Source organism: Microcaecilia unicolor, chromosome 1 (assembly GCF_901765095.1).
Source record: "Microcaecilia unicolor chromosome 1, aMicUni1.1, whole genome shotgun sequence".
Lineage (NCBI taxonomy): Eukaryota > Metazoa > Chordata > Amphibia > Gymnophiona > Siphonopidae > Microcaecilia > Microcaecilia unicolor.
In genome coordinates, this window is record NC_044031.1 from 67,282,254 (window position 1) to 67,305,338 (window position 23,085).

Here is a 23,085-nt window from a genome sequence, read left to right on the forward strand (position 1 = left end):
TGGGGGTCAAGGTCACTGGCTTGTTAGATTCAGGAGCTGATCAAACGATGCTGTCCCAGGGTTTGTGGGAGAGAATAAAAGGAAAGGGGAAAGGGTGTTTGAACAAGAAGAGGCAAGAGGTAGGCATTCAGTGTGTGCATGGAGAAGTAACTAAGTACCCTTTGCAGCGAGTTAGTATAACAGGGCCTTTGGGTAGACACTGGATCTGGGTGGCTATCTTACCCTGTCTTCCTCAGGATCTTATTTTAGGAAGAGACTGGCCTGCTTTTTCTCACTGTTTAAGGGAGAAGGAGGGGTTGGTGGTTACAAGGGCTCAGGAGAGGGAGCAGAAGGATAGAGGGAAGGCATTAGCACAGATATTTCCCTTTCGTGATGATGTGTTAGAGAGGCCCGGAAAGACGCGGGGGGAAGGAAGGGTAAAAAAACTAGCGCGTAGGGGGAGAGCGCAGATGTTGGAAGGAATGAGGCACACGGAGGACTTCCCTAAAAGGCCCGGGGAGTTGTTGGAGCAGTTTCCTTCTTTTCTTAAGGAACAGGAATCGGACCCTACACTGCAGTATGCATGGGAGAGGGCCAGGGAAGAAGGGAGAAGGACACAGGGACCAGCTTTTATTATTGAGAAGGGCTTATTGTTTAGGGTAACAAAAGCCAGAGAAGGGGAGCCGTTGGTGAAGCAGTTATTAGTCCCTCGTGGGTTTCGGGAGGTGATAATACGAGTAGCCCATGATCACCCATTGGGAGGACATAAAGGGACTCAGAACACCTTAAAACAACTGCTAGGTCGGTTTTATTGGCCTGGGGTGTATAAGGAGGTGGAGGCTTACTGTGATTCCTGTGGGTTATGTCAGAAGGTGGCGGAAAGAGGGCCAGGGCCAGTACCCTTACATCCGCTTCCTCGGATTGGGGTTCCATTAGGGCGAATTGCTATGGATATTATAGGCCCACTTATTAGGTCCACAAGAGGGTTTATGTATATTCTGGTGATCATGGATATGGCTACGCGGTTCCCATGGGCAGTGCCTCTGCGTACTCTATCAGCCAAGGTTATTGCAGCAGAGCTTATTAGGCTGTTTTGTGAGGTGGGGTTTCCTAGGGAGGTATTGACTGACCGAGGAACGAATTTCAGGTCGGGCACACTTACCCAAGTATGGGAAGCTTTTGGTATTGTTCATATTAACACCTCGGCATACCATCCCCAAACTAATGGGCTAGTGGAAAGGTTTAATAAAACCTTGAAGGCCTTGTTGAGGAAAGGATTAGGCTCTCACTATGGAAATTGGGACCAACTCCTGCCGTTTGCTCTATATGTGAGCCGAGAATGTGTTCAGTCCTCTCTTGGGGTTTCGCCCTTTAAGCTGATGTATGGGCGAGCTCCGAGGGGGGTGCTTGACATGGTAAAAGAACAGTGGGTCCCACCGGGGCAGGAAGATAAGACAGTGGTCTCATATCTGTATGACTTAAAGGGGCGGTTACAGAGATTAGGGGCGTTATCTAGGGAAAATCTCAGGAGAGCCCAGGAGTATCAGAAAGAGAGGTATGATAAAGGGACTCAGGAAAGGTCATTTGAAGAAGGGGATAAAGTTCTGGTCAGGATCCCGGATGGTCCTCATAAATTTACTAGTAGATGGAGGGGACCCTGTACAGTGAAGAGGCAGTTGGGGCCCGTGACATATGAAGTGAGGAATGAACGGGGGAAAAATCAAACCTATCATGTTAATTTGTTGAAACCTTGGATAGAGAGGAAGGTCTTTGTGGGGAAGGTATGGGAGGAAGAGGAGGAAGACTTAGGGCCTCAAATTTCGGAAATCTTTAGCCCCAAAGAGCCAGTGGTGGGGGAAGGGCTAGAGAAGCAACAGAAGGAACAGATTCAGGCTCTTTTGAGAGAGTTTCAAGATGTGCTTACGTCTTGCCCTGGTGAGACACATCTGATAACTCATAATGTGATTACAGAAAAAAGGAGGGTGGTGCGACAGAAACCGTATAGGTTATCACCAGTTAAACAGCAGGAAATAATCAAGCAGGTGAGGGAAATGCTGGATTTTGGGGTGATAGAGGAGTCAGGGAGTCCCTGGTCTAGTCCGGTGGTGCTGGTGCCAAAGTCGGATGGGACGTGGCGCTTTTGTATTGACTTTCGTCAAGTTAATGCCCTGTCCCATCCTGATGCTTATCCTATGCCCCGTATTGAGGAGCTGATAGACAGGCTGGGGCCTGCACAGTTCTTGTCTACCTTAGATCTAACAAAGGGATATTGGCAGATTCCCCTTTCATTGGAGTCTCGTCAGAAGACAGCATTTTGTACTCCGGTTGGGCTGTTTCAGTTCAAGAGGATGCCTTTTGGATTGAATTCAGCAGCGGCATCCTGCCAGCGTCTGCTGGATAGGGTTTTGAGGCCGCATCAGGAGTATGCGGCTGCATACTTAGATGATGTTATCATTCATAGTACTGATTGGAAAACTCATCTAGTACAGCTGAGGAAGGTACTACAGTCTTTTAGGGAAGCAGGACTAACTCTGAATCCCCAAAAATGTCATTTTGCAAAAAGGGAGGTTAAGTATCTTGGATATAAAGTGGGGAATGGACAGGTGAGACCCTTGTGTGACAAGGTGAAGAGTATCCGCCAATTTCTATTGCCCACCACCAAGAAAAGTTTGAGAGGGTTTCTGGGGTTAATAGGATACTACAGAAGGTTCATTCCTCACTTTGCCTCTCTGGCAGCTCCATTGACAGACATGTTGAAAGGGAATAGACCTAATCAGCTTAGATGGGGAGAGAGAGAGAAGCAAGCCTTTTCGGCTTTACGGTTAGCATTGTGTGAGGAACCCCTGCTTAGAACGGTGGACTTTGAGAAACCTTTTGTGTTGCATACAGATGCTTCAGGTGTGGGGTTAGGTGCTGTATTATCCCAGGTACATGAGGGGGAGGAACACCCAATTTTATATTTAAGCCGGAAGCTGCTGCCTCATGAAACTCGGTATGCCACCATTGAGAGGGAGTGTCTGGCCATTAAGTGGGCTATTCAAGAGTGTCAGTATTATTTGGAGGGACGCCCTTTTAAACTGATTACTGACCACGCTCCGTTAAAATGGTTAGGGCAAATGAAGAACAATAATGCTAGACTCATGAGGTGGTATTTGGCATTACAGCCCTTCCAGTATTATATTGAGCATCGGGCGGGGAAGTTATTGCAACATGTGGATGTGTTGTCCAGGATTGCTAGTCTGGATGGGGAAAGTGGTAAAAGGGAAAGGACTAGCAATATTTTGAGCAGGGGGGTATGTGAGAATCAGAGAAGCCACAGAGCCCAGAATGCAGGGGGGAAGAGAGAAAAGCCCGAGTGGAAAAACTACAGATCCCAGAATGCATTGCGGGAGGGGAGGAGGCAGGAGCGTAGAGAACACAGATTGGAGACTGCCTGGAAGAATAGGAGAGAGGAGGACAAACGAGGACCTGAGCCACATGAGAGGAAAGGAGAGGGGGCTGATTGGGAGATGGAATCAGCTGAGGAGAGGGTGGAACACCTGAGGGAGGGGGTGGAGAATGGGGGGATGGAATGGGAGGAGTTGGAGCAGATAGGAGGAGAAGGTGTGGAAGAGGAAATGGAGGTGGGAGAGGAAGTGGCTGGAGAAGAGGAGTGACTTCTAGAGAAGAGCCCAAAGTATCAAGAAAGGAATAATAGTCAGGAGAGATCCAGTGGGTGGTTGTCAAGAGGTAAAGTGTTGACAAGTGAGGGTGGTGGATCTTTAAAAGCCTAGCTAAGCTGAACGGCTTTGAGGCCTTGCTGAAGAGGGCGGGGTGGGGAAGCCTGGCTAGCAGAACTGTGGTTAAAGCCTGTCTAGCTGAACTTTGTGGGAAGTCTGGCTAGCCGAGCTGGATTTGAAGCCTGGCTAGCAGAACTGTGTTCGAAGCCTGGCTAGCAGAACTGTGTTCAAAGCCTGACTAGCTGAACTTTGTGGGAAGTCTGGCTAGCCGAGCGGGGTTTGAAGCCTGGCTAGCGGAACTGTGTTCAAAGCCTGACTAGCTGAACTTTGTGGGAAGTCTGGCTAGCCGAGCGGGGTTTGAAGCCTGGCTAGCAGAACTGTGTTCAAAGCCTGACTAGCTGAACTTTGTGGGAAGTCTGGCTAGCCGAGCTGGGTTGGAAGCCTGGCTAGCAGAACTGAGTTTAAAGTCTAACTAGCTGAACTTTGTTTAAAAGACTGGCAAGTGGTACTGTGTTGCACCGCCTTGCTAGCGGAACTGTGTGGCAGTGAGAGCGAACTGCACGGACGAGTGTGGAATCGGAAGCGGACAGCACGGATAAGTGAGAGAGACAACTACGCAGCCGGGAGGAGCGGCTGACAATACATATGCAAATGAATATGCTAATATGGAGGAAGGAATTGATATTTACAGGCAAAATATCACAGATGCACATTTCAAAAAGCTGACATATTTCAATTAATAAATTCTGAATAAAATACTTGTATCTACCTTTGTTGTCTGATCATTTAGTTTTTCTATTCGCTTTGGTCCCAGTGTTTTCTGTTTTATGCAGTGTCTTTCTTCCAGTAGGCTTCCCTCTGCTCCCCACCCTCCGAGTCCCATCCATCTCTTGCTCCTTCCCTTTGCTCCCCACCCCTCCCAGTCCCATCCATCTTCTGTTCCTTCCCTCTGCTCACCATCCCTCCGTCCCATCCATCTTCTGCTCCTTCCCTCTGCTGTGCCTGACCTGTCCCAATCCCATCCATCTCCTGGTCCTTCCCTCTGCTCCCCACCCCTCCCAGTCCAATCCATCTCCTGGTCCTTCCCTCTGCTCCCAACGCTCCCAGTCCCATCCATCTCTTGCTCCTTCCCTCTGCTCCCCACCCCTCCCAGTCCAATCTATCTCCTGGTCCTTCCCTCTGCTCCCCACCCCTCCCAACCATCTGTTGTTCCTTCCCTCTGCTCCCCACCCCTGCCATCCATCTTCTGCCCCCCCCCCCCGCGAGGTCCAAGATCGTGACTCCGTCTACCCCCTCTCTTCCTCCCTCCGGCGCAGGCAGCAGTCTTTTCCAGCGTTCCTGGCAGCGGTAGCGATGTACACGCTGCCTTCGGTCTGCCCCAGAAGCCTTCTCTTCAAGTTCCTGTTCCCACCTATGCGGGAACAGGAACTTGAAGAGAAGGCTTCGGGGCTGCGCCGGAGGAAGGGAGGAAGAGAGAGGGGTAGACGGACACGCTCCTCTCCGTCCGCTTGGCTTCCCTGCCCTCTCTGCGTCCAGCCTGAAAGGAAATTACGTCAGAGGAAGGCGGGACGCAGACAGAAAGGGCAGGGAAGCCAAGCAGACGGAGAGGAGTGCGTGCCTGCTTGATTTTTTTTTTAACTACTGGCGCGGCGGCGCCTTGTCGTCGTTTGGGGGGGCATTGCCCCCCTCGCCCCCCCCCAGTCTACGCCCATGCTGCCCCCCCCCCCCCCCCCACAGGGATGGCCAAATTTCAAGGGAGTGGAGTGGAGGAGTGGCCTAGTGGGTAGAGCACTGGCCTTGCAATCCAGAGGTGGCCAGTTCAAATCCCACTGCTGCTTCTTGTGATCCAAAATCCAAATAAATAAATAAAGAGGATGTCGGAGGCATAGCAAAGGCATGGATGTCCTTCTCACAGGAACATCTGCATTTTGGACATCCCTCAACTGCCGTCGCAGGGACGGAGGCATAGTGAAGGACATACTCTAAAAAAAGAAAAAAGTTTTTGAAGTTGTTTTTTTCGGAGTGGGAGCTGGTTAGTGACCACTGGGGAAGTCAGGGGAGGTCATCCCCAATTCCCTCCAGTGGTCATCTGGTCAGTTCGGGCACCTTTTGATGCTTGGTTGTGAAAAAAAATGGACCAAGTAAAGTCGGCCAAATGCTCGTGAGGGACGCCCTTCTTTTTTCCATTATCTGCCGAGGACGCCCATCTGTTAACCATGCCCCCATCCTGCCTTTGGTACACTGCCGACACGCCCCCTTGAACTTTGGTTGTCCCCGCCACGGAAAGCAGTTGAGGACGCCCAAAATCGGCTTTCGATTATGCCGATTTGGGAGACCTTAGGAGAAGGACACCCATCTCCCGATTTGTGTCGGAAGATGGGCGCCCTTCTTCGAAAATAAGCAGGATAGTAACATAGTAGATGATGGCAGAAAAAGACCTGCATGGTCCATCCAGTCTGCCCAACAAGTATCATGGTACATGAAACAGCATCAGAAATAAACACAATTGATAGCACTGCAAATCAACCATGTAACAAAAATATGATAAATGTCAGTACAATACAAACAATACCATAACAGCATGAAAGAACATTGAAATAATATAGCTGTGATGCGATGTCAGCATACTAGCAATGCTAGTAATAAGCATTCTTTAGAACATTTGTATAACATAGATATGATGCTAATGTCATTCCTACAACACAATGAGACATTCTACTATGTAGCCTGGGGCCAAGTGCAGATAAGTAGAATGAGGGCAATATAACAGAAATATGATAAATGTCAGTACAATGCAAACAGGGTTAAACTCTGGCACCAAGTATACAGGTTAGTGTCATGCCATTGATGCATGTATCTACTTCAAAATGAAAAATAAGCATGCATTTTCGAAACACACCTCTGAAATACTGCTATGCTGCCAAAAGTGTGTGTATTATGAAGGTTTGTACATACTTGTAGCTGGCAAAAAAAACTTGCTTTCCCAGGATTGGCTGGCTTTGCAGGTTAACTCTGTTTTTACCCTGTACTGAGCCTAATTTAGGCCAGCCCAGAATGTTCAGGGCTTAAAGGTTAGTCTCATGCATTTGGGAAGAGAAGCCCACTTCGTTAGTAATTGTGCATGAGAATATCTTCTGAGGAAACAAAGCTAGGCAAATTACAGCATGCTTCACATTTGGAGAAATACCGCAGCTTTGCCACAGCTCTCCACAAAACGTTCTATGGTGTTTCTCTTAAAAACACAACAGCTAGCAGCGATATCTGCCAAGACTGGCTGGAGATTTGTCTTAGATTTGGTCACATGGGCAAGCTGGCAATTTCACAGCTGATTTGTACATCTTTGCATTGCACTTACCGTGGAAGACAACAGCTGTAATTTTAAACAGGTTTGCGGCACAGTTGTCTGCTTGAAATCGGTCAACAGTTGTGAGTTTGAGATCAGTCTAGCTCTGGGGTGGGCAACCTTTTATATACAGAGGGCCACTTGAATGCCAGTACTGTCTCTAGCGGGCCTAAACATTAGTTTAATGTTGAACAGGAAATGATCAGAACTCCAAAAACTTTCTGTGATACATAAATAAGTAAAAATTTAACTAAAAATGATGGAAACAAACTGCTTCTATAGTGGCTATTATGAAAATAATGGCAAATTTTAAATCACCAAAACTCTGGCTAATGTCATTTTCAGTGTGTACTTTCCACGGGCTCGCAGGCCGCATAAAATTCACTGGCAAGTGGCAGGTTGCCCACCTCTGGTCTAGCTTGATCATTCATATAGTCCTTTCACTGCTGGACATAAATCTAGTTACCAAATATCTTTGTCTTTCACAGCATGCTCTCAGTTGTAGAAATGAAATGGATCTTTCTTCCTCCATGGTGATCTGGTCTTATTGGTGAACACATCTACTAACTGTATTTTTCTTTTTTTAATTTTTCAAAGGTGGTTGTGAATGCCCTGATTGGCGCTATCCCTTCCATCATGAATGTGCTGCTGGTCTGCCTCATTTTCTGGCTCATTTTTAGCATCATGGGAGTGAACTTGTTTGCAGGGAAATTTGGAAGATGCGTCAACTTCACTTCTAAAGTGCCATTCCCATGTAACGAGATCAATAACAAAACAGAGTGTGTGGCAATGAATCAAACAGAATTCCACTGGACAAAAGTTAAAGTCAACTTTGATAACGTTGGTGCTGGATATCTTGCCCTTTTACAAGTGGTAAGTTGTAAAGAATGTAACAGAGATGTTTATAGAGTTTACAGATCATTATAGATGGTACAGCACAAATGAAATCCCACAGCTATGTGCTACCTTTCTCAAAGAGTTTGAAGTGTGACTGCACATAGCTTAGTAACCTGCTGAAAGCCACCTACTGAAACTGAATGGCAGGCATAAGCTGGCACGCCTAGGGGTATATGATACAGACGTTTAAATACTTGAAAGGTATTAATATAGAAACAAATATTTTCCAAAGAAGGGACATGAATTGAGGTTGCGGGGTGGTAAGGAGAAATGTCAGAAAATGCTTTTACATGGAGAGGGTGATTGATGCCCTACCGAGGGAGATGGTGGGAAAATAAACAGTGGCGGAATTCAAAGATGGCAACTCTGGCCGCACCAACTAAGGCCGGTTCTGGGCTGGCTTGTATGATCTGAGTCCTGTATAAATCAATCCAGTTTAGGGTGGGCAGGAGATCAATGGAAACTCTAGTAATTTGGAACGTGAGGGTAGTGCCGGGCAGACTTTTTCAGTCTGTGTCCCACAAATGACAAGGCAAATTCAGATAGGCTGGATTGGGTTTTGACAGCAACTCCAATAGTTGGAACATAAAGACTTCTCTGGTGTATGTCCCAGAAACACCAAAGAAAAACCACGATCAAGTATATAATATTACATTCATTTTTTATTTAAATCTTGAATTGATAATGAATGTGACTGTTGGGCAGACTGGATGGATCATTCAGGTCTTTATCTGCCACCACTAACTATGTTACTATGTAGAGGTGCCTTGCAATATACACATCTGATACTATTTTATAAGGTACACGCATGGCTAGGTGGAACCCAAGCTCCACCCACTGGTACAGCCCATTTGCCGTTATGCACACCCCCCCCCCCCCCCGGTTTTTATATATGGCAACTAAAGTTGTGCATGCAAATCAGCATGCATTGCCAATTTATATGCATAGCTTAATTGATGAGCCAATCAGTGCCAATAATTGACTGCTAACCACCGATTATTGGTGCTAATTGGCCTTAATTGGGAGTTATGCGCACATCGTTTCAAGGATGCATGGACAGAGGCATTCCATGGGCAGTTCTAGAATTCATGTGCATTGTTATAGAATAGACTTGATCAGCGCCTAACTTAGGCACAATTTATATGCTTAGTGCTATCCTGTAAAGGATGCAGATCCCTTATAGAATAGTGCTCAATGTTTAAATTTTTCAGCGTTGATTTTTCGGCACTATTTATAATCTAGTCCCATGTGACTAGTGCACCAATTTTATAGAATAGTTCCTAGCACATATGCACATAAATGCCTATTTGTGACATCACTCACATGTGTAAGTGTGCCTGTTCTACAAAGTAGTGGGCACAATTGGCAGCCTTTATAGAAGTACCCTTAATGGCATTTATTTTGGAACCACTATTCGTGTTTTAGATGTGCATAAACTGGAATTTAGACATGCATATTGCTTACCTGTCTAAATCCCAAAGCCAAATTCCTTTTTGGGTGTCCCTTGGGTTTTCTATCTTTTTAAGGTTTCTCCTGGAAAATTGCTCCTTTGCCCTGAGACCAGGGTGTTATTTCAGATCCCAACCCTCACAAGGTTGGAGATTACTGACTGTTGCTCCCCTTGTTTCTAGGTGGCACAAAAGAGGTAAAGCACTACTACTACTACTATCTAGCATTTCTATAGCGCTACAAGGCGTACGCAGCGCTGCACAAACATAGAAGAAAGACAGTCCCTGCTCAAAGAACTTACAATCTAATAGACAAAAAAAAAGTAATCAAATCAATTAATGTGTACAGGAAGGAGGAGAGGAGGGTAGGTGGAGGCGAGAGGTTACAAGTGGTTCCGAGTCAAAAGCAATGTTAAATAGGTGGGCTTTCAGTCTAGATTTAAAGGTGGCCAAGGATGGGGCAAGCCGTAGGGGCTCAGGAAGTTTATTCCAGGCGTAGGGTGCAGCGAGACAGAAGGCACGAAGTCTGGAGTTGGCAGTAGTGGAGAAGGGAACAGATAAGAAGGATTTATCCATGGAGCGGAGTGCACGGGAAGGGGTGTAGGGAAGGACGAGTGTGGAGAGATACTGGGGAGCAGCAGAGTGAGTACATTTATAGGTTAGTAGAAGAAGTTTGAACAGGATGCGAAAACGGATAGGGAGCCAGTGAAGCGACTTGAGGAGAGGGGTAGTATGAGTAAAGCGACCCTGGCAGAAGACGAGACAGGCAGCAGAGTTTTGAACCGATTGGAGAGGAGAGAGGTGACTAAGTGGGAGGCCAGCAAGAAGCAGATTGCAGTAGTCTAAACGAGAGGTGACAAGGGTGTGGATGAGGGTTTTGGTAGAGTGCTCAGAAAGAAAGGGGCAGATTTTACGGATGTTGTAAAGAAAGAAACGACAGGTCTTGGCGGTCTGCTGGATATGAGCAGGGAAGGAGAGCAAAGAGTCAAAGATAACCCCAAGGTTTCGAGCTGAGGAGACAGGGAGAATGAGAGAGCCATCAACAGAAATAGAAAACGGGGGGAGTGGGGAGGTGGGTTTGGGGGGAAAAATGAGAAGCTCGGTTTTGGTCATGTTTAATTTCAGGTGGCGTTGAGACATCCAGACAGCAATGTCAGACAAGCACGCTGAAACTTTGGTTTGGATGCAAGGTGAGATATCAGGGGTAGAAAGGAAGATTTGGGAGTCATCAGCATAGAGATGGTAGGAAAAGCCATGGGATGAGATTAATGAACCAAGTGAAGAAGTGTAGATAGAAAAGAGGAGGGGACCAAGAACAGAACCCTGAGGTACGCCGACAGGCAGAGGGATAGAAGTAGAAGAGGATCCACCAGAGTGAACACTAAAGGTGCGGAGGGAGAGGTAGGAAGAGAACCAGGAAAGGACAGAGCCCTGGTATCCAAGTGAGGACAGGGTATCGAGGAGTATGCTGTGATCGACAGTGTCAAAAGCAGCGGAAAGATCAAGAAGAATGAGGATGGAATAGAGACCTCTGGATTTAGCCAGTAATAGGTCATTGGAGACTTTAGTAAGCACAGTTTCGGTTGAGTAGAGAGGGCAAAAACCAGATTGTAGTGGGTCAAGAATAGCATGTGAGGAGAGAAAATCAAGGCAGCGGTGGTGAGCAGCATGCTCAAGTAATTTGGAGAGAAAAGGGAGGAGGGAGATGGGTCGGTAATTAGAGGGACAAGTAGGGTCGAGTGAAGGCTTCTTAAGGAGAGGTGTGACCACAGCATGTTTAAAGACAGTAGGGACAGTTGCAGTGGAAAGTGAGAGGTTGAGAATGTGACAGATAAACGGAATAAGAGCAGGTGAGATGGCATTAAGAAGGTGGGTGGGAATGGAATCAGAGGAACAGGTGGTACATTTTGAGGAAGAAAGGAGAAGTGTAGTTTCCTCTATAATAACTTCAGGAAAGGAGGAAAAAGAATGAGGGGAAGGAGAGAGAGGGGAACGGACTAGTGGAGGGAGAGGTGGCGAGGTAGAGAATTCAAGGTTTATCTTTTGAACCTTGTCGTGAAAGAATTCAGCAAGGGTCTGAGGAGATAATGAAGGGGGAGTTGGGGGAGGGGGCACCTTCAGGAGAGGGTTCAATGTGGTGAAGAGAAGTCGAGGGTTAGAGCCAAGAGAGTTGGTCAGCACCCCTTTCCCTCCTAAACTCTGTCTTATATGAGCTCCAAGACCTCCTGGCTTGTCTCTTTTAGGAGATCAGCCAGAGAATTCCTGGAAATATACATCTATGCATCTGTTAGAGCATGTAGTACCCCAGAATGGGTAGCACATTAAAAAAAAATATGTTGGGGTAAACATTGGTGCTACAAAATGAAAGATTTTGTAGCACTGGAAATGGCATGCACTGGGTGTGGGAACTACTGCTGGGCTGTTGCAATACATCCGGTTTAGTAAGCCCACGTTGCGCTTACCGTCATTTAGTAAAAGACCCCCTGTTACAGGTACTCATCAGATACTACAGTAGTTTTCTTTATTGCAAGGCCTGGAAGCCAGTGGCAGCCCCCACTATCTCTAAAAGTGGCCCCCTGACTCTTTCTCCTATATTCAGTCTCCCTCCATCTTTTCCTCAGACTTGCTGCTGGCATATCTCCATAATGGTTATTCTGTTTAATACCTGAACCATGCAGCTCTCTGTGCAATTGAGTTGTGCCGACCCAATTCCACTCTATTCTTGCACAACAGTTCACGTAGTTCAAACTGACAGTGAACTGTGATGCTGAAAGAAAACAGAATTTCTGCTCAAATGGTGACACCACAAGCAAGCCTCTTGAGAAAGTATAGAGGGGAGATTAAAAACTGGAAGGAAGGGGGAAGAGCCAGCTTAAAAGGGATAAAGGTTGGAGACAAGATGGTGGAGGTTAGCAGGGTGTCTGCCACTTTATCCATAGATGGTCTTGGGTCTCTAACTGAACTTTTTTTTTTTTTTTGACAAACTGGCCCCTGCTTGAAAAATAGTGAAGATCTCTGTACTACGTGCTCACTTATTTCTGAGTCTCAAACTCTACAACCCTTTGGAAAACCTGGCATGGATCCAAACAGGGAAGAGACCCAAAGCACACTTTTGTTAATTAAAGGAGACACTTCAGACAATATAGGGCCATTCCAAAATAAATCTTCACTGAATACATTGATTCAAAATAAAGAGCCACTGGCAACACATTGTAATTCACCTTCACAGTACAGCAGAGCAGAATAGAGTTTAGTTCCCATCTTCAAAACTCTAATCCTTTATAAACACTTGTTCCATTACATTTTGTAGGCTAGTTTGCTTGCTTTTTGCCAGTGACTGTAGCTTATCTGTCAAGACCATTTTAAAACAGATGCCAAAACAGCAAATCACAGAAATTAAAGAGCAGAATGTTCCAGTTTATTCACCACATAAAACAACAAATAAATAATTAAAAGCCTGACACTGCCATGTTTCACCCTTTCAAGGGCTACATCAGGGGCTGTTAAAATATGGTCAATAAATACATGAAAATATGTTAGTATAAATCATAAGACCAATCAAAATTACATATTCAGATTTACATAAAAATAGATATAAATCAAAACGATGAATGATAACAGATTTCAGCCACAGAACATGCATCATGACAATAAATAATAGCCTGGTATGCAAGTTTGGTGTGCAACCCCCAAATTCAGTAACAGTGCGCATAATGCCCTTGACATGTTCATGCTCCTCCCATGGCCATGCCCCTTTTGGGTTGCACATGAGAAGATTTAGGCACGGTTCTTAATAGAATTTTGCATAGGCAGTTATGAATGCAAATCCAAATTAGTTCCAATTAATGCCAATAATTGTTAACAGCCAATTATCAAGTGTTAATTGCTCAATAACTAAAGGGCCCTTTTACTAAGCTGCATTATAAAGTGGCCAGCACTATCACTAGCATGGGACTTTCCTGCGCACTGAGGCCACTTTTATTGTGGCTGTAAAATGGCCACATTTTCCATTTACTCTATTAATGGCCACGCGTTAATTTCCACATTAGCACATGGCGATTAGCGTGTGAGCCCTTACTGACACCTATTTTCTAAGCAATAAAGGCTCCTGCGCTAACCACGTGCTAATCAGTTAACACATGGCGAATTTGCTGCACAAACCGATTAGCACAAAACACGCCTACCCTAAGTTTCAGCACTGAAAAATAAAAAGTATATTTTAGCACATGGGAAGTGTGTGCTGATTCCAAAACTGCCATGAAACACCTGAATGCACCCCGCGGTAGTGCTATTTACCCTGTGGTAAGCACATGTTAGTAAAAGGGGCCCTAATTAAGTTGTGTGTGCAATTAAGATCATGCCTACATTTGGGCATCCAAATTTGAGTGACCTTTATAGAATCTTGGGGCATATCTCATGTTTATTATTTTCATTTATTCAAAATATTAGTAATTTCTTTTTTGTGCAGTATGGTGCGATCTGTTTATAATATTTTTTTTTTGTCATAATATTTAGGAGTCCCTTTACGAAGCAGTGGCAAAAGGGGACCTGCGCTGGCGTTAGGAACGTGTTTTTGACGCATTCCAAGGCCCCCCCTTTACCACTGCAGGTAAAAGGCAGGTTTACCTTTTCTTATAGCAATGGCCATGCAGCAAGTAAACCACTTGCCAAATGGCCATTTCAGGGGGGATTACTTACCACCACCCATTAAGGGGCTGTCGTTCTAACCCGGCGGTAACCAGACAGCGCGTCACTGCCCGATTACCGCCGGGTACACACTGGTGCTACAAAAATTGAAATATTTTTTTAGTGACAGAATTGGAGCGCACTGGGGGAGGGAACTAACGCCAGGCTGCTGCGGCACACCGGCCGTGCTTCCCTTTTAGCGAGTGGTAAGCCAACATTGGGCTTACCGCCGCTTTGCAAAAGGGCCCCTTAGATTTGTAATATATTTTTTACATGTGAATTCATGCCGCTGATGCAGTCATATGCTGAAATCTGGCTAGATCAGGTGGTGCTAAACATCCTAAGTCTGTTTATATTTCCAGTAAAGCAACTATCACCATTCTGCTGCTATCTGTGGTATATATCCATCTTACTGGTCTTCTGTGATAGGAATAACAGAATAAACTGTTTGTTTCCTGGGGCCCGATATTCAGCCGGCAATTAGCATTTTGCTAACTACTGCCGGTGTTACCCTTGGTAATTTGACGCCGGGCCATGTCCAAGGTCTGCACTAACCGCTAAAGTCATAGCCGGCTATTTTGTGGGTGGAGTCAGCACTTATGTGGTTAAGCACCAATATTCAGCACTAAACCACCTAAATTAACCGGACAAATTAGACCGCATAAAACTCAATTCTATATCTGGTTTCACTTAGGTGGTTCAGTCCTTTATATCGTACTTAGGGGCCCTTTTACAAAGCGGTGATTGAGCTACTGTCACTTTGCCACATACCAAATGGGGACTGCCGCCGGGCTACCACAGGAGCCCGGTGCTAGTTTCCATCCCTAACGTCAAAAAAAATATTTTACATTTTTTTTAGTGCTGGGGCTTACCCGGTTACCACCGGGTTAACGCAAGAGCCCTTACTGTCACCTAAATAAATGGTGGTAAGGGCTCCCCCCCCCCCCCCCCCCCCCCCCGGGAAATGGCTATGTACCAATCCGTGTGATTAGCACAGGGCCATTTCTTTTTTGGGGCTGAAAACAGCCTTTTACCCGCTGTAGTAAAAGGGGGCCTCGGTGTGCGGCAAATCCATGCACTGACACCACCGCAGGTGTCCTTATACCGCAGTTTGGTAAAAGGGCCTTAAATTGGATAAGGGGCAGCCGGCTGCACAAACTCGGACGTGGCCGGGTATTGGAAATCCAGGTACAACTGCTGGCAGCAGCCAAATAATGCTGACCATCAGTTTTATGATTATTACAGGAGGATGGTATCATTTCTTAGATTACTGGGGAACATATCAATTATTTTAATATAAAAAGAAAATATAGAATGTAAAGCTGAAGAAGCTTTTGATCTACAGTTTGCTCAATTATATTTTTTCTCTTTCAGGCTACATTCAAAGGATGGATGGATATCATGTACGCAGCAGTAGATTCACGTGATGTATGTCAGTACAGTAAATTCTGCATTGTGTATATAATACCCATCTTTGATTTGCATTTTTTGCTCCCTGCTGGCTAATATCACCAGCTGTGAAAGTGTAAGCTCAATGGTCTGTTTGGCAGCTCTGCTATACTGCCCAAATCTATCACTTTGTTTATTTGATATTCATGTTTCACCAATAGCCTACTATGAAAATTATAATAGTTGTCCTGCATTACAGTATTCTTTTGTTAATGGTTTTTATACACATAATTATGATGTGTAGCTTTTAGCAAACAAATTACTCATGCCAAAGAGCTCATAATAGGTTTCAGGCTGACAGCATTAGAAAGTGTTGAGTACAGATAGTGGCAGGGGCAGCTTTCCTGCACTGCTGTGTTAATATGCCTCACCTCTGCTCTTAGAGGTCATCTTTAATGGGAGAAATGATAGATATACCCATTTATGAACTATTTAATCTTTGGCTTCCCTTTTGAGATTACCAAGTAGCATTCAATTAACGTCAATAACAATGATGCTTTTAGTGTTGTAGGAAACTATCCATTGGAAATTGAGTTCAGGCATTAAGTCATTGCATGTAGTACATTGAAGAGCCCTACGATATCAGTGACATCCAGTTGCTAATAACTTGGCTTGGATTTAAAATGTAACACAGAACTATGAACAAACCCAACCTTGTAGTCATTGGCTAAGCCATTTGTTTCCTAAATGTGAACTCTTCAATGGCTTACACAAGAACATCTTTAATAATCATAAATATTTCATACATGTGTATGAAGCCATTTGTTACATTATCAGATCTTCTAAAATATGTACATTTGGCCCGATATTCAGCTGGTGGCGGGCAGCACATTAGCTGTCCGCTGCCAGGGTTAAACCCGGACATTCAGTGCCTGTCGGTATCTGGCAACCGATGTTGAATATCCAGATTTATTTTGGCCACTAAAAAGTTAACCGACTGAATATCCATGCCTAATCTATGTTGTGTGATTTAGCCAGTTAATGGCTGGCTGCTAACCGGGATATACAGCGGGAGATAACTGGTTAACTCCCACTGAATTTTCACGGTTCTGCATTTAAATGATAATTAACCAGCCAGGAGTCATTCATGGCTGGTTAAATAGTTTTGAATATCGCGAGGATAGTGTTAAAAAAAAAAAACTACACAAAGCTTGATTTCTGCGTAATTCTGTCAAAACTTAACCATTTTTAAAAAATTTTTTATTGAGATTTACTTATATAATGTAGCCACAATCGTATGCATTTTGACAACAGAAATATCACAATAACTCAAATCCAGTAATATAACAACAAGAAATAAAGAAAACAAAATTGTCTACAATAATATGGGATCCAAGAAAGAAAAGAAAAAGAAAAATATTCATTAGCTAAAAACACAGTATCAATGTGCAGTCTGCTTTACTGACTTCAGTGGTTCGTTGTGGAACAGATATTTGGACTCTTAATTACTTGGACTTCAGCAGAGCCTTTGATACGGTCCCCCACAGAAGACTCATGAATAAGCTGAAAGGGTTGAACTTAGGACCGAAAGTGGTGAACTGGATAAGAAACTGGTTGACCGACAGGTGGCAGAGGGTGGTGGTAAATGGAATCCACTCAGAGGAAAGGAAGGTGAGCAGTGGAGTTCCTCAGGGGTCGGTGCTGGGGCCTATTCTGTTTAATATATTTGTGGGAGATATTGCTGAAGGGTTGGAAGGAAAGGTGTGCCTTTTTGCGGATGACACGAAAATAGCCAATAGAGTGGATAACCCTGGAGGGAGTAGAAACGATGAGAAGGGATCTCCGAACGTTAGAAGAATGGTCGAGGGCCTGGCAGTTAAAATGTAATAATAGTGCAAAAATAGAGGTAAAAGTCTATTATCGGAGTACAAACTCAACAAAAGTACAGACCCTTAAAGTACTCCAAACTTAAATAGTATGTATTTTATTCTAGGTATTACAAATACATGTGCACAAATTTGATAAAAAAACACAATGGTATTCCTCGGAACTCACTTCTGCTCGCCAATCATCTGCTCTCATTCAAACAACCTGCTCTTACACACTCATACCTTATGCATTTATCTCACAGTAAAGATAATTAACTTAGTATTCAAAGTCCAATCAGATGTTCTCGCTTAGTTCTCTTCTTGAGTAAAATACTCTCTGAAAGCTGTGAATCATGTCACACATTAGACCTTATTGTTTTCATAGTCCCATGTCCAATGCTTCAAGTGTCCCAAGCAGTTAGCAGATATTGAAATAGCAAACCATAAAACTTCCCTCACAAACTATGTGGCTGTTTGCTACTGATGAGGCAATGCCAGGCAAGGAGAAGGCTACCGAAGAAACCAACCAAATTCATTCAGCAGTTTGCCTTTAAATCATCCAGGCCCTCAATGCGAGACTGCATTTTGTAGTGCTGGCCATCAAATCTGCCTGAAGTGGGTCTCTTTAATAGTTCTCCCAGATTTGTCTTACGGCGATACGCAACCTTGGGGTGCTCCTTGTGGTAGATGTGTTTATTGTAAACATGCCATTGTGACAAAATGTATTTAGTGTTGATAAAAAATGTATAAAGAGTTAAGTGATACACAATATGATGTGCCAAGGTTTGCATTTGGTTTATGTTTAATTGCAGAGTGTATGACATGGTTCCTCCTGATGAAGGAAACTACGAAATGCGGTCTCACATTGAGGGCCTGGATGATTTAAAGGCAAACTGCTGAATGAATTTGGTTGGTTTCTTCGGTAGCCTTCTCCTTGGAGTACTTTAAGGGTTTGTACTTTAGTTAAAATTTAATGCCAAGAAGTGTAGAATGATGCACTTGGGGTGCGGAAACCCAAAAGAGAGATACCGGATAGGAGGGGAGAGATTAGTAAGCTCGACTCAGGAGAGAGACCTTGGGGTGTTGGTGTCAGAGGATCTGAAGGTGAAGAAGCAATGCGACAAGGCAACAGCCGTGGCTAGAAGGATGCTAGGCTGCATAGAGAGGGACATAACCATCAGACGAAAGGAGGTGTTGATGCCCCTCTACAAGTCATTGGTGAGGCCCCACTTGGAGTATTGTGTTCAGTTTTGGAGGCTGTATCTTGCTAAAGATGTAAAAAGACTGGAAGCGATGCAAAGAAAAGCTACGAAAATGGTATGGGATTTGCGTTGCAAACCATACGAGGAGAGACTTGCTGACCTGAACATGTATACCTTGGAGGAAAGGAGAAACAGGGGTGATATGATACAGACGTTCAAATATTTGAAAGGTATTAATCCGCAAACGAACCTTTTCCGGAGACGGGAAGGCGTTAGAACTAGAGGACATGAATTGAGGTTGAAGGGGGGCAGACTCAGGACTAATGTCAGGAAGTATGTTTTCACGGAGAGGATGGTGGATATGTGGAATGCCGTCCCGCGGGAGGTGGTGGAGATGAAAACGGTAATGGAATTCAAACATGCGTGGGATAAACACAAAGGAATCCTGTTTAGAAGGAATGGTTCTGTGGAATCTTAGCGGAGATTGGGTGGAGACACCGGTAATTGAAAACAAAACGGGAGCTGGGCAGACTTCTACGGGCTATGCCCTGATCATTAATGAATAGATAGGGATGGTCTGGAGTGTAAATTTTAAGGGGCTTCGATGTTAGCTTCAGAACTTAGTACAAGAACAGTACTGGGCAGACTTCTGTGGTCTTTGCCCTGAGAAAGGCAAGGTCAAATCAAACTCGGGTATACATATAAAGGATCACATACCATGTAAAATGAGTTTATCTTGTTGGGCAGACTAGATGGACCATAAAGGTCTTTATCTGCTGTCATTTACTATGTTATTTACTATGTTAATTCTTCTTTAGACACTAAAAATTCAGAAAATTGATTAGGCTCAAAAAACATGTCTTATTTTCAAAAGAAATGACACAAGAATAAGGAAATCACATTATAGACTTTAGGCCAACTCCTGGAACGTAATGCTAGAAACTCGCATTATTTCAGTGTAATTGTAGTTCTCCGAGGACAAGCAGGCTGCTTGTTCTCACATGTGGGTCGACGTCCGCGTCGGCCCAGGAAACGGTAAATTTTTCTAGCAAAAATAAAAAGTTTTGCCCAGAGTCTTGTGGCGCGTAAATCACACACACCGCGCATGCGCAGACAACTTCCCACCCATCGCACAAGCGTGCTCCTTACTTCTTTTTTTGTCCATGACGAGGTGACAGGATTTTTTTCTGCTCTCCTCATTTTTTGGCCCAGGAACGAGAGTCTGATGACTATTTTTTCGATTTCTTTTAATATTTCTTTTATTTTTGTCATTTTCCTAAAAAAAAAAAAATTATCTATACTCCCGTACTGTTTTTTGTCTATTTTTAAGTTTACTTTCTTTTTGACGCAGCCGGTTGGGTTTCTCCCTTTTTGTGCCCTTCACTTTTTTGGCACAATCACGTCATTTGATTTTACCGAAGTCGCTTTTCCTTCCATGTCATCGAGGACACTCAGCGGCTACAAACATTGTACTCAGTGCAACTGGACCATCTCAGGTACCGATACCCACGCCTGGTGTATCCAGTGCCTTGGGCCAGACCATAGCCCAGTCGCTTGTAGTCTGTGTCTTCGTATGAAGAAACGGACCCAAGCGTCTCAAGAAGCCCAACGAGAAAAGCTTTTTGGGGCTCGGTCAGGTCCTTCGACGTTGACGTTGGTACCGAGGGCGTCGACATCGGAAGGAGCATCAACGTCGGGAGCAGAGGTAATGGCTGCTGATAGACCAATTCGCGCTGGAAGCAGTGAGGCATCGAGTGGGTCTCCATGTGCCTCGAGGCCTCCTGTTATACAGGCCCCCCGTGACCGACCTTTGTCGGATCTGGCCCCGAGGAGATGTGAGGATTCCACGTCCTCCTCATCGGTACCAAGGAGTCTCAATGACAGGCGTCGAGCAAAGGCGAAGAAGCACCATCATCATTCTCTGACACACAGTGCCGAGAGCTCCATGGCGTCGAGGGAATCGGCACCCAAGAAGTGTCGGCGCTGAGAGGATCGCGCTCCCTCTATACAGGAGGTGCCGATGCATCGGTCTTCTAGTAGCCCAGTACCTGCTCCCGAGCCTCCACGGATTTTGACACCATCTGTTCCACCGATTCCTCAGCCTTCTCCGATGGCAGCTCTCGATGAGCGGATTCAGAACTTCTGAAGGACTACTATGTCAGTCAGCTTTGGTGTTGGGGGTGTTTGCGGCTTCCGCGCCGTCTACTGCAGCGGTGTCTGGCCCTTCTCCTGCGGTGAGGTCCTGGACAGCAGTGCCACCTACGACATCAGCGTCGGCTGCCACCCAGGTCGACTCCCCTTCGACGTCAGTGGAGGAAGCTTCGCTGCAGTCCGAGCGGGCGTCGGCCTCTCTACATCGCCATCGAGGACATCGTTCCTCGGCGTCGAGACAGGTTCAGTGTCGAAGTACCTTAAAGGAGGTCTTATCCGATACTGAGCAGGAGTGTTCGTGGGAGTCAGAGGAAGATCCCAAGTACTTTTCTTCCGTTGAGTCCTATGGGATACCCTCTGAACCTTCCCCTCCACCAGAGAGGAGACTATCTCCACTGGAGAGTCTTTCCTTTTCCTCTTTTGTCCAGTAAATGGCTACGGCTACATTCACTTCCCTGTGGAAGTTGAGGATGAGCCCAGGACTGAGATGATCGAAGTCCTGGACTATTCTTCTCCACCTAAAGAGGCTGTAACAGTTCCTTTGCATAAGGTACTGAAGGAAGTCCTTATGCGAAACTGGTCGGCCCTTTGTCTGGCCCTGTGGTCCAGAAGAAAGCTGAATCCCAGTATCGGATCCACGGTGAACCTGGATCGATGAGGTCTCAGTTACCCCACAATTCTATGGTGGTGGACTTCGCCCTCAAAAGAGCTAGGAGTACTAAAGACTATGCTTCGGTGCCCCCAGGCAGAGAAGTTAGGACTCTTGATTCTTTTGGGAGGAAGACGTATCAGGCCACTAGGCTCGCCGCCAAGATTCAGTCATACCAGCTCTTCACGAGCGTTCACTTGTGGGACTCGATAAGGCAACCGTCTAGCTTGGTTGATGCACTCCCTCGGAGCTGACCAAGCCCTTTCGCCAAGTGGTCAGGCAGCAGAAGGCGTGTAGAAATTTCCTGGCCAGGGGTACGTTCGACAGGGTGCCTTCTGCTACAACTTCTTCATCTAGGAGGTATTTTGGGGGGAAGAGGAGTGCTCCCTATTCCTATCCTAGGCATAGGTACACTCCTGCTTCTCGGCAACCTGCCAAGGCTCAGCCCCAGTGTGCTCGTTCTCGTCAACAGCGTGCATCTAAGGCCCATACTGCTCGCCAGCAAAAGCAGGTGGCGGGCTTTTGACGGGCTCCAGTTAAGCATAGCCTCAATAAAAGTGTCTGTACCGGACAACTTACTGATTGGAGGGAGGTTAATATTTTTTCACCAAAGGTGGCCTCTTATAACCTCTGACCTGTAGGTTCTTCAAATAGTCCAGTTAGGATACACCCTCAATCTGGAATCCAAACCTCCAAATTGCCCACTGGGAGCTCATTCGTACAGTTCCCAGCACAAACAGGTACTTGCAGAGGAACTCTCCGCCCTTCTAAAGGCCCAAGCAGTCGAACCCGTTCCACCAGGGGAAGAAGGGCTGGGATGCTATTCCAGGTACTTCCTTGTGCAAAAGAAAACAGGGGGGATGCGTCCCATCCTAGACCTAAGGGCCCTGAACAAATTCATAATTCCGGGAAAAGTTCAGGATGGTTTCCCTGTGCACCCTTCTTCCCATGATTCAAGAGAATGATTGGCTATGCTCTGTGGTTATACACACATCTCGATACTTCCAGCTCACAGGAAGTATCTTCGGTTTCGGCGGGGAACTCAGCACTTTCAGTACCGTGTATTGCCTTTTGGTCTGGCGTCTGTGCCCAGAGTGTTTACAAAGTGTCTAGCGGTAGTCGCATCGTTACTACACAGACTGAGAGTGCATGTGATCAATTACTCCAAGTCCCATCTCACCCCAGTACAAAAGTTGGAATTCATTGGAGCTCTGTTGAACACAAGGACAGCTTGAGCTTATCTTCCCGAGGCAAGGACAGACAACCTCCTGTCCCTGGTGTCCATGGTTCGAGCGTCTCAACAGATCACGGCTCGGCAGATGTTGAGATTTCTGGGGTACATGGCCTCCACAGTTCATGTAATTCCCATGGCACGTCTACACATGAGATCAGCTCAATGGACCCTAGCTTCCCAGTGGTATCAAGCTGCAGGGGATCTAGAGGATGTAATTCAACTGCCCACCGACTTTCAGAATTCCCTTCAGTGGTGGACGATTTGATCCAATTTGACCTTGGGACGTCCATTTCAAATTCCTCAGCCACAAAAAGTGCTGACGACAGATGCATCCCTCCTGGGGTGGGGATCTCATGTAGATGGGCTTCACACTCAAGGAGCCTGGTCCTTTCAGGAAAAAGGTCTTCAGATCAATCTCCTGGAATTGCAAGCTATCTGGAATGCTCTAAAGGCTTTCAGAGATCAGCTGTCCAACCAAATCATTTTGATTCAAACAGACAATCAGGTTGCCATGTATTAC

At 45.5% G+C, this 23,085-nt stretch overlaps 1 protein-coding gene across 3 annotated transcripts in view; it reads left to right on the forward strand.

Annotated features, from left to right (window-relative positions):
- The window catches only part of LOC115466700 (sodium channel protein type 5 subunit alpha-like), an 858,490-nt gene that overhangs the window by 784,811 nt on the left and 50,594 nt on the right, over window positions 1–23,085 (forward strand). For all 3 annotated transcript variants that reach the window (XM_030198143.1, XM_030198128.1, XM_030198135.1), the window contains 2 exons: window positions 7,639–7,914; window positions 15,447–15,500. In XM_030198143.1, coding sequence (XP_030054003.1) covers window positions 7,639–7,914; window positions 15,447–15,500 — 330 coding nt within the window. The remainder of the gene's footprint in view (window positions 1–7,638; window positions 7,915–15,446; window positions 15,501–23,085) is intronic.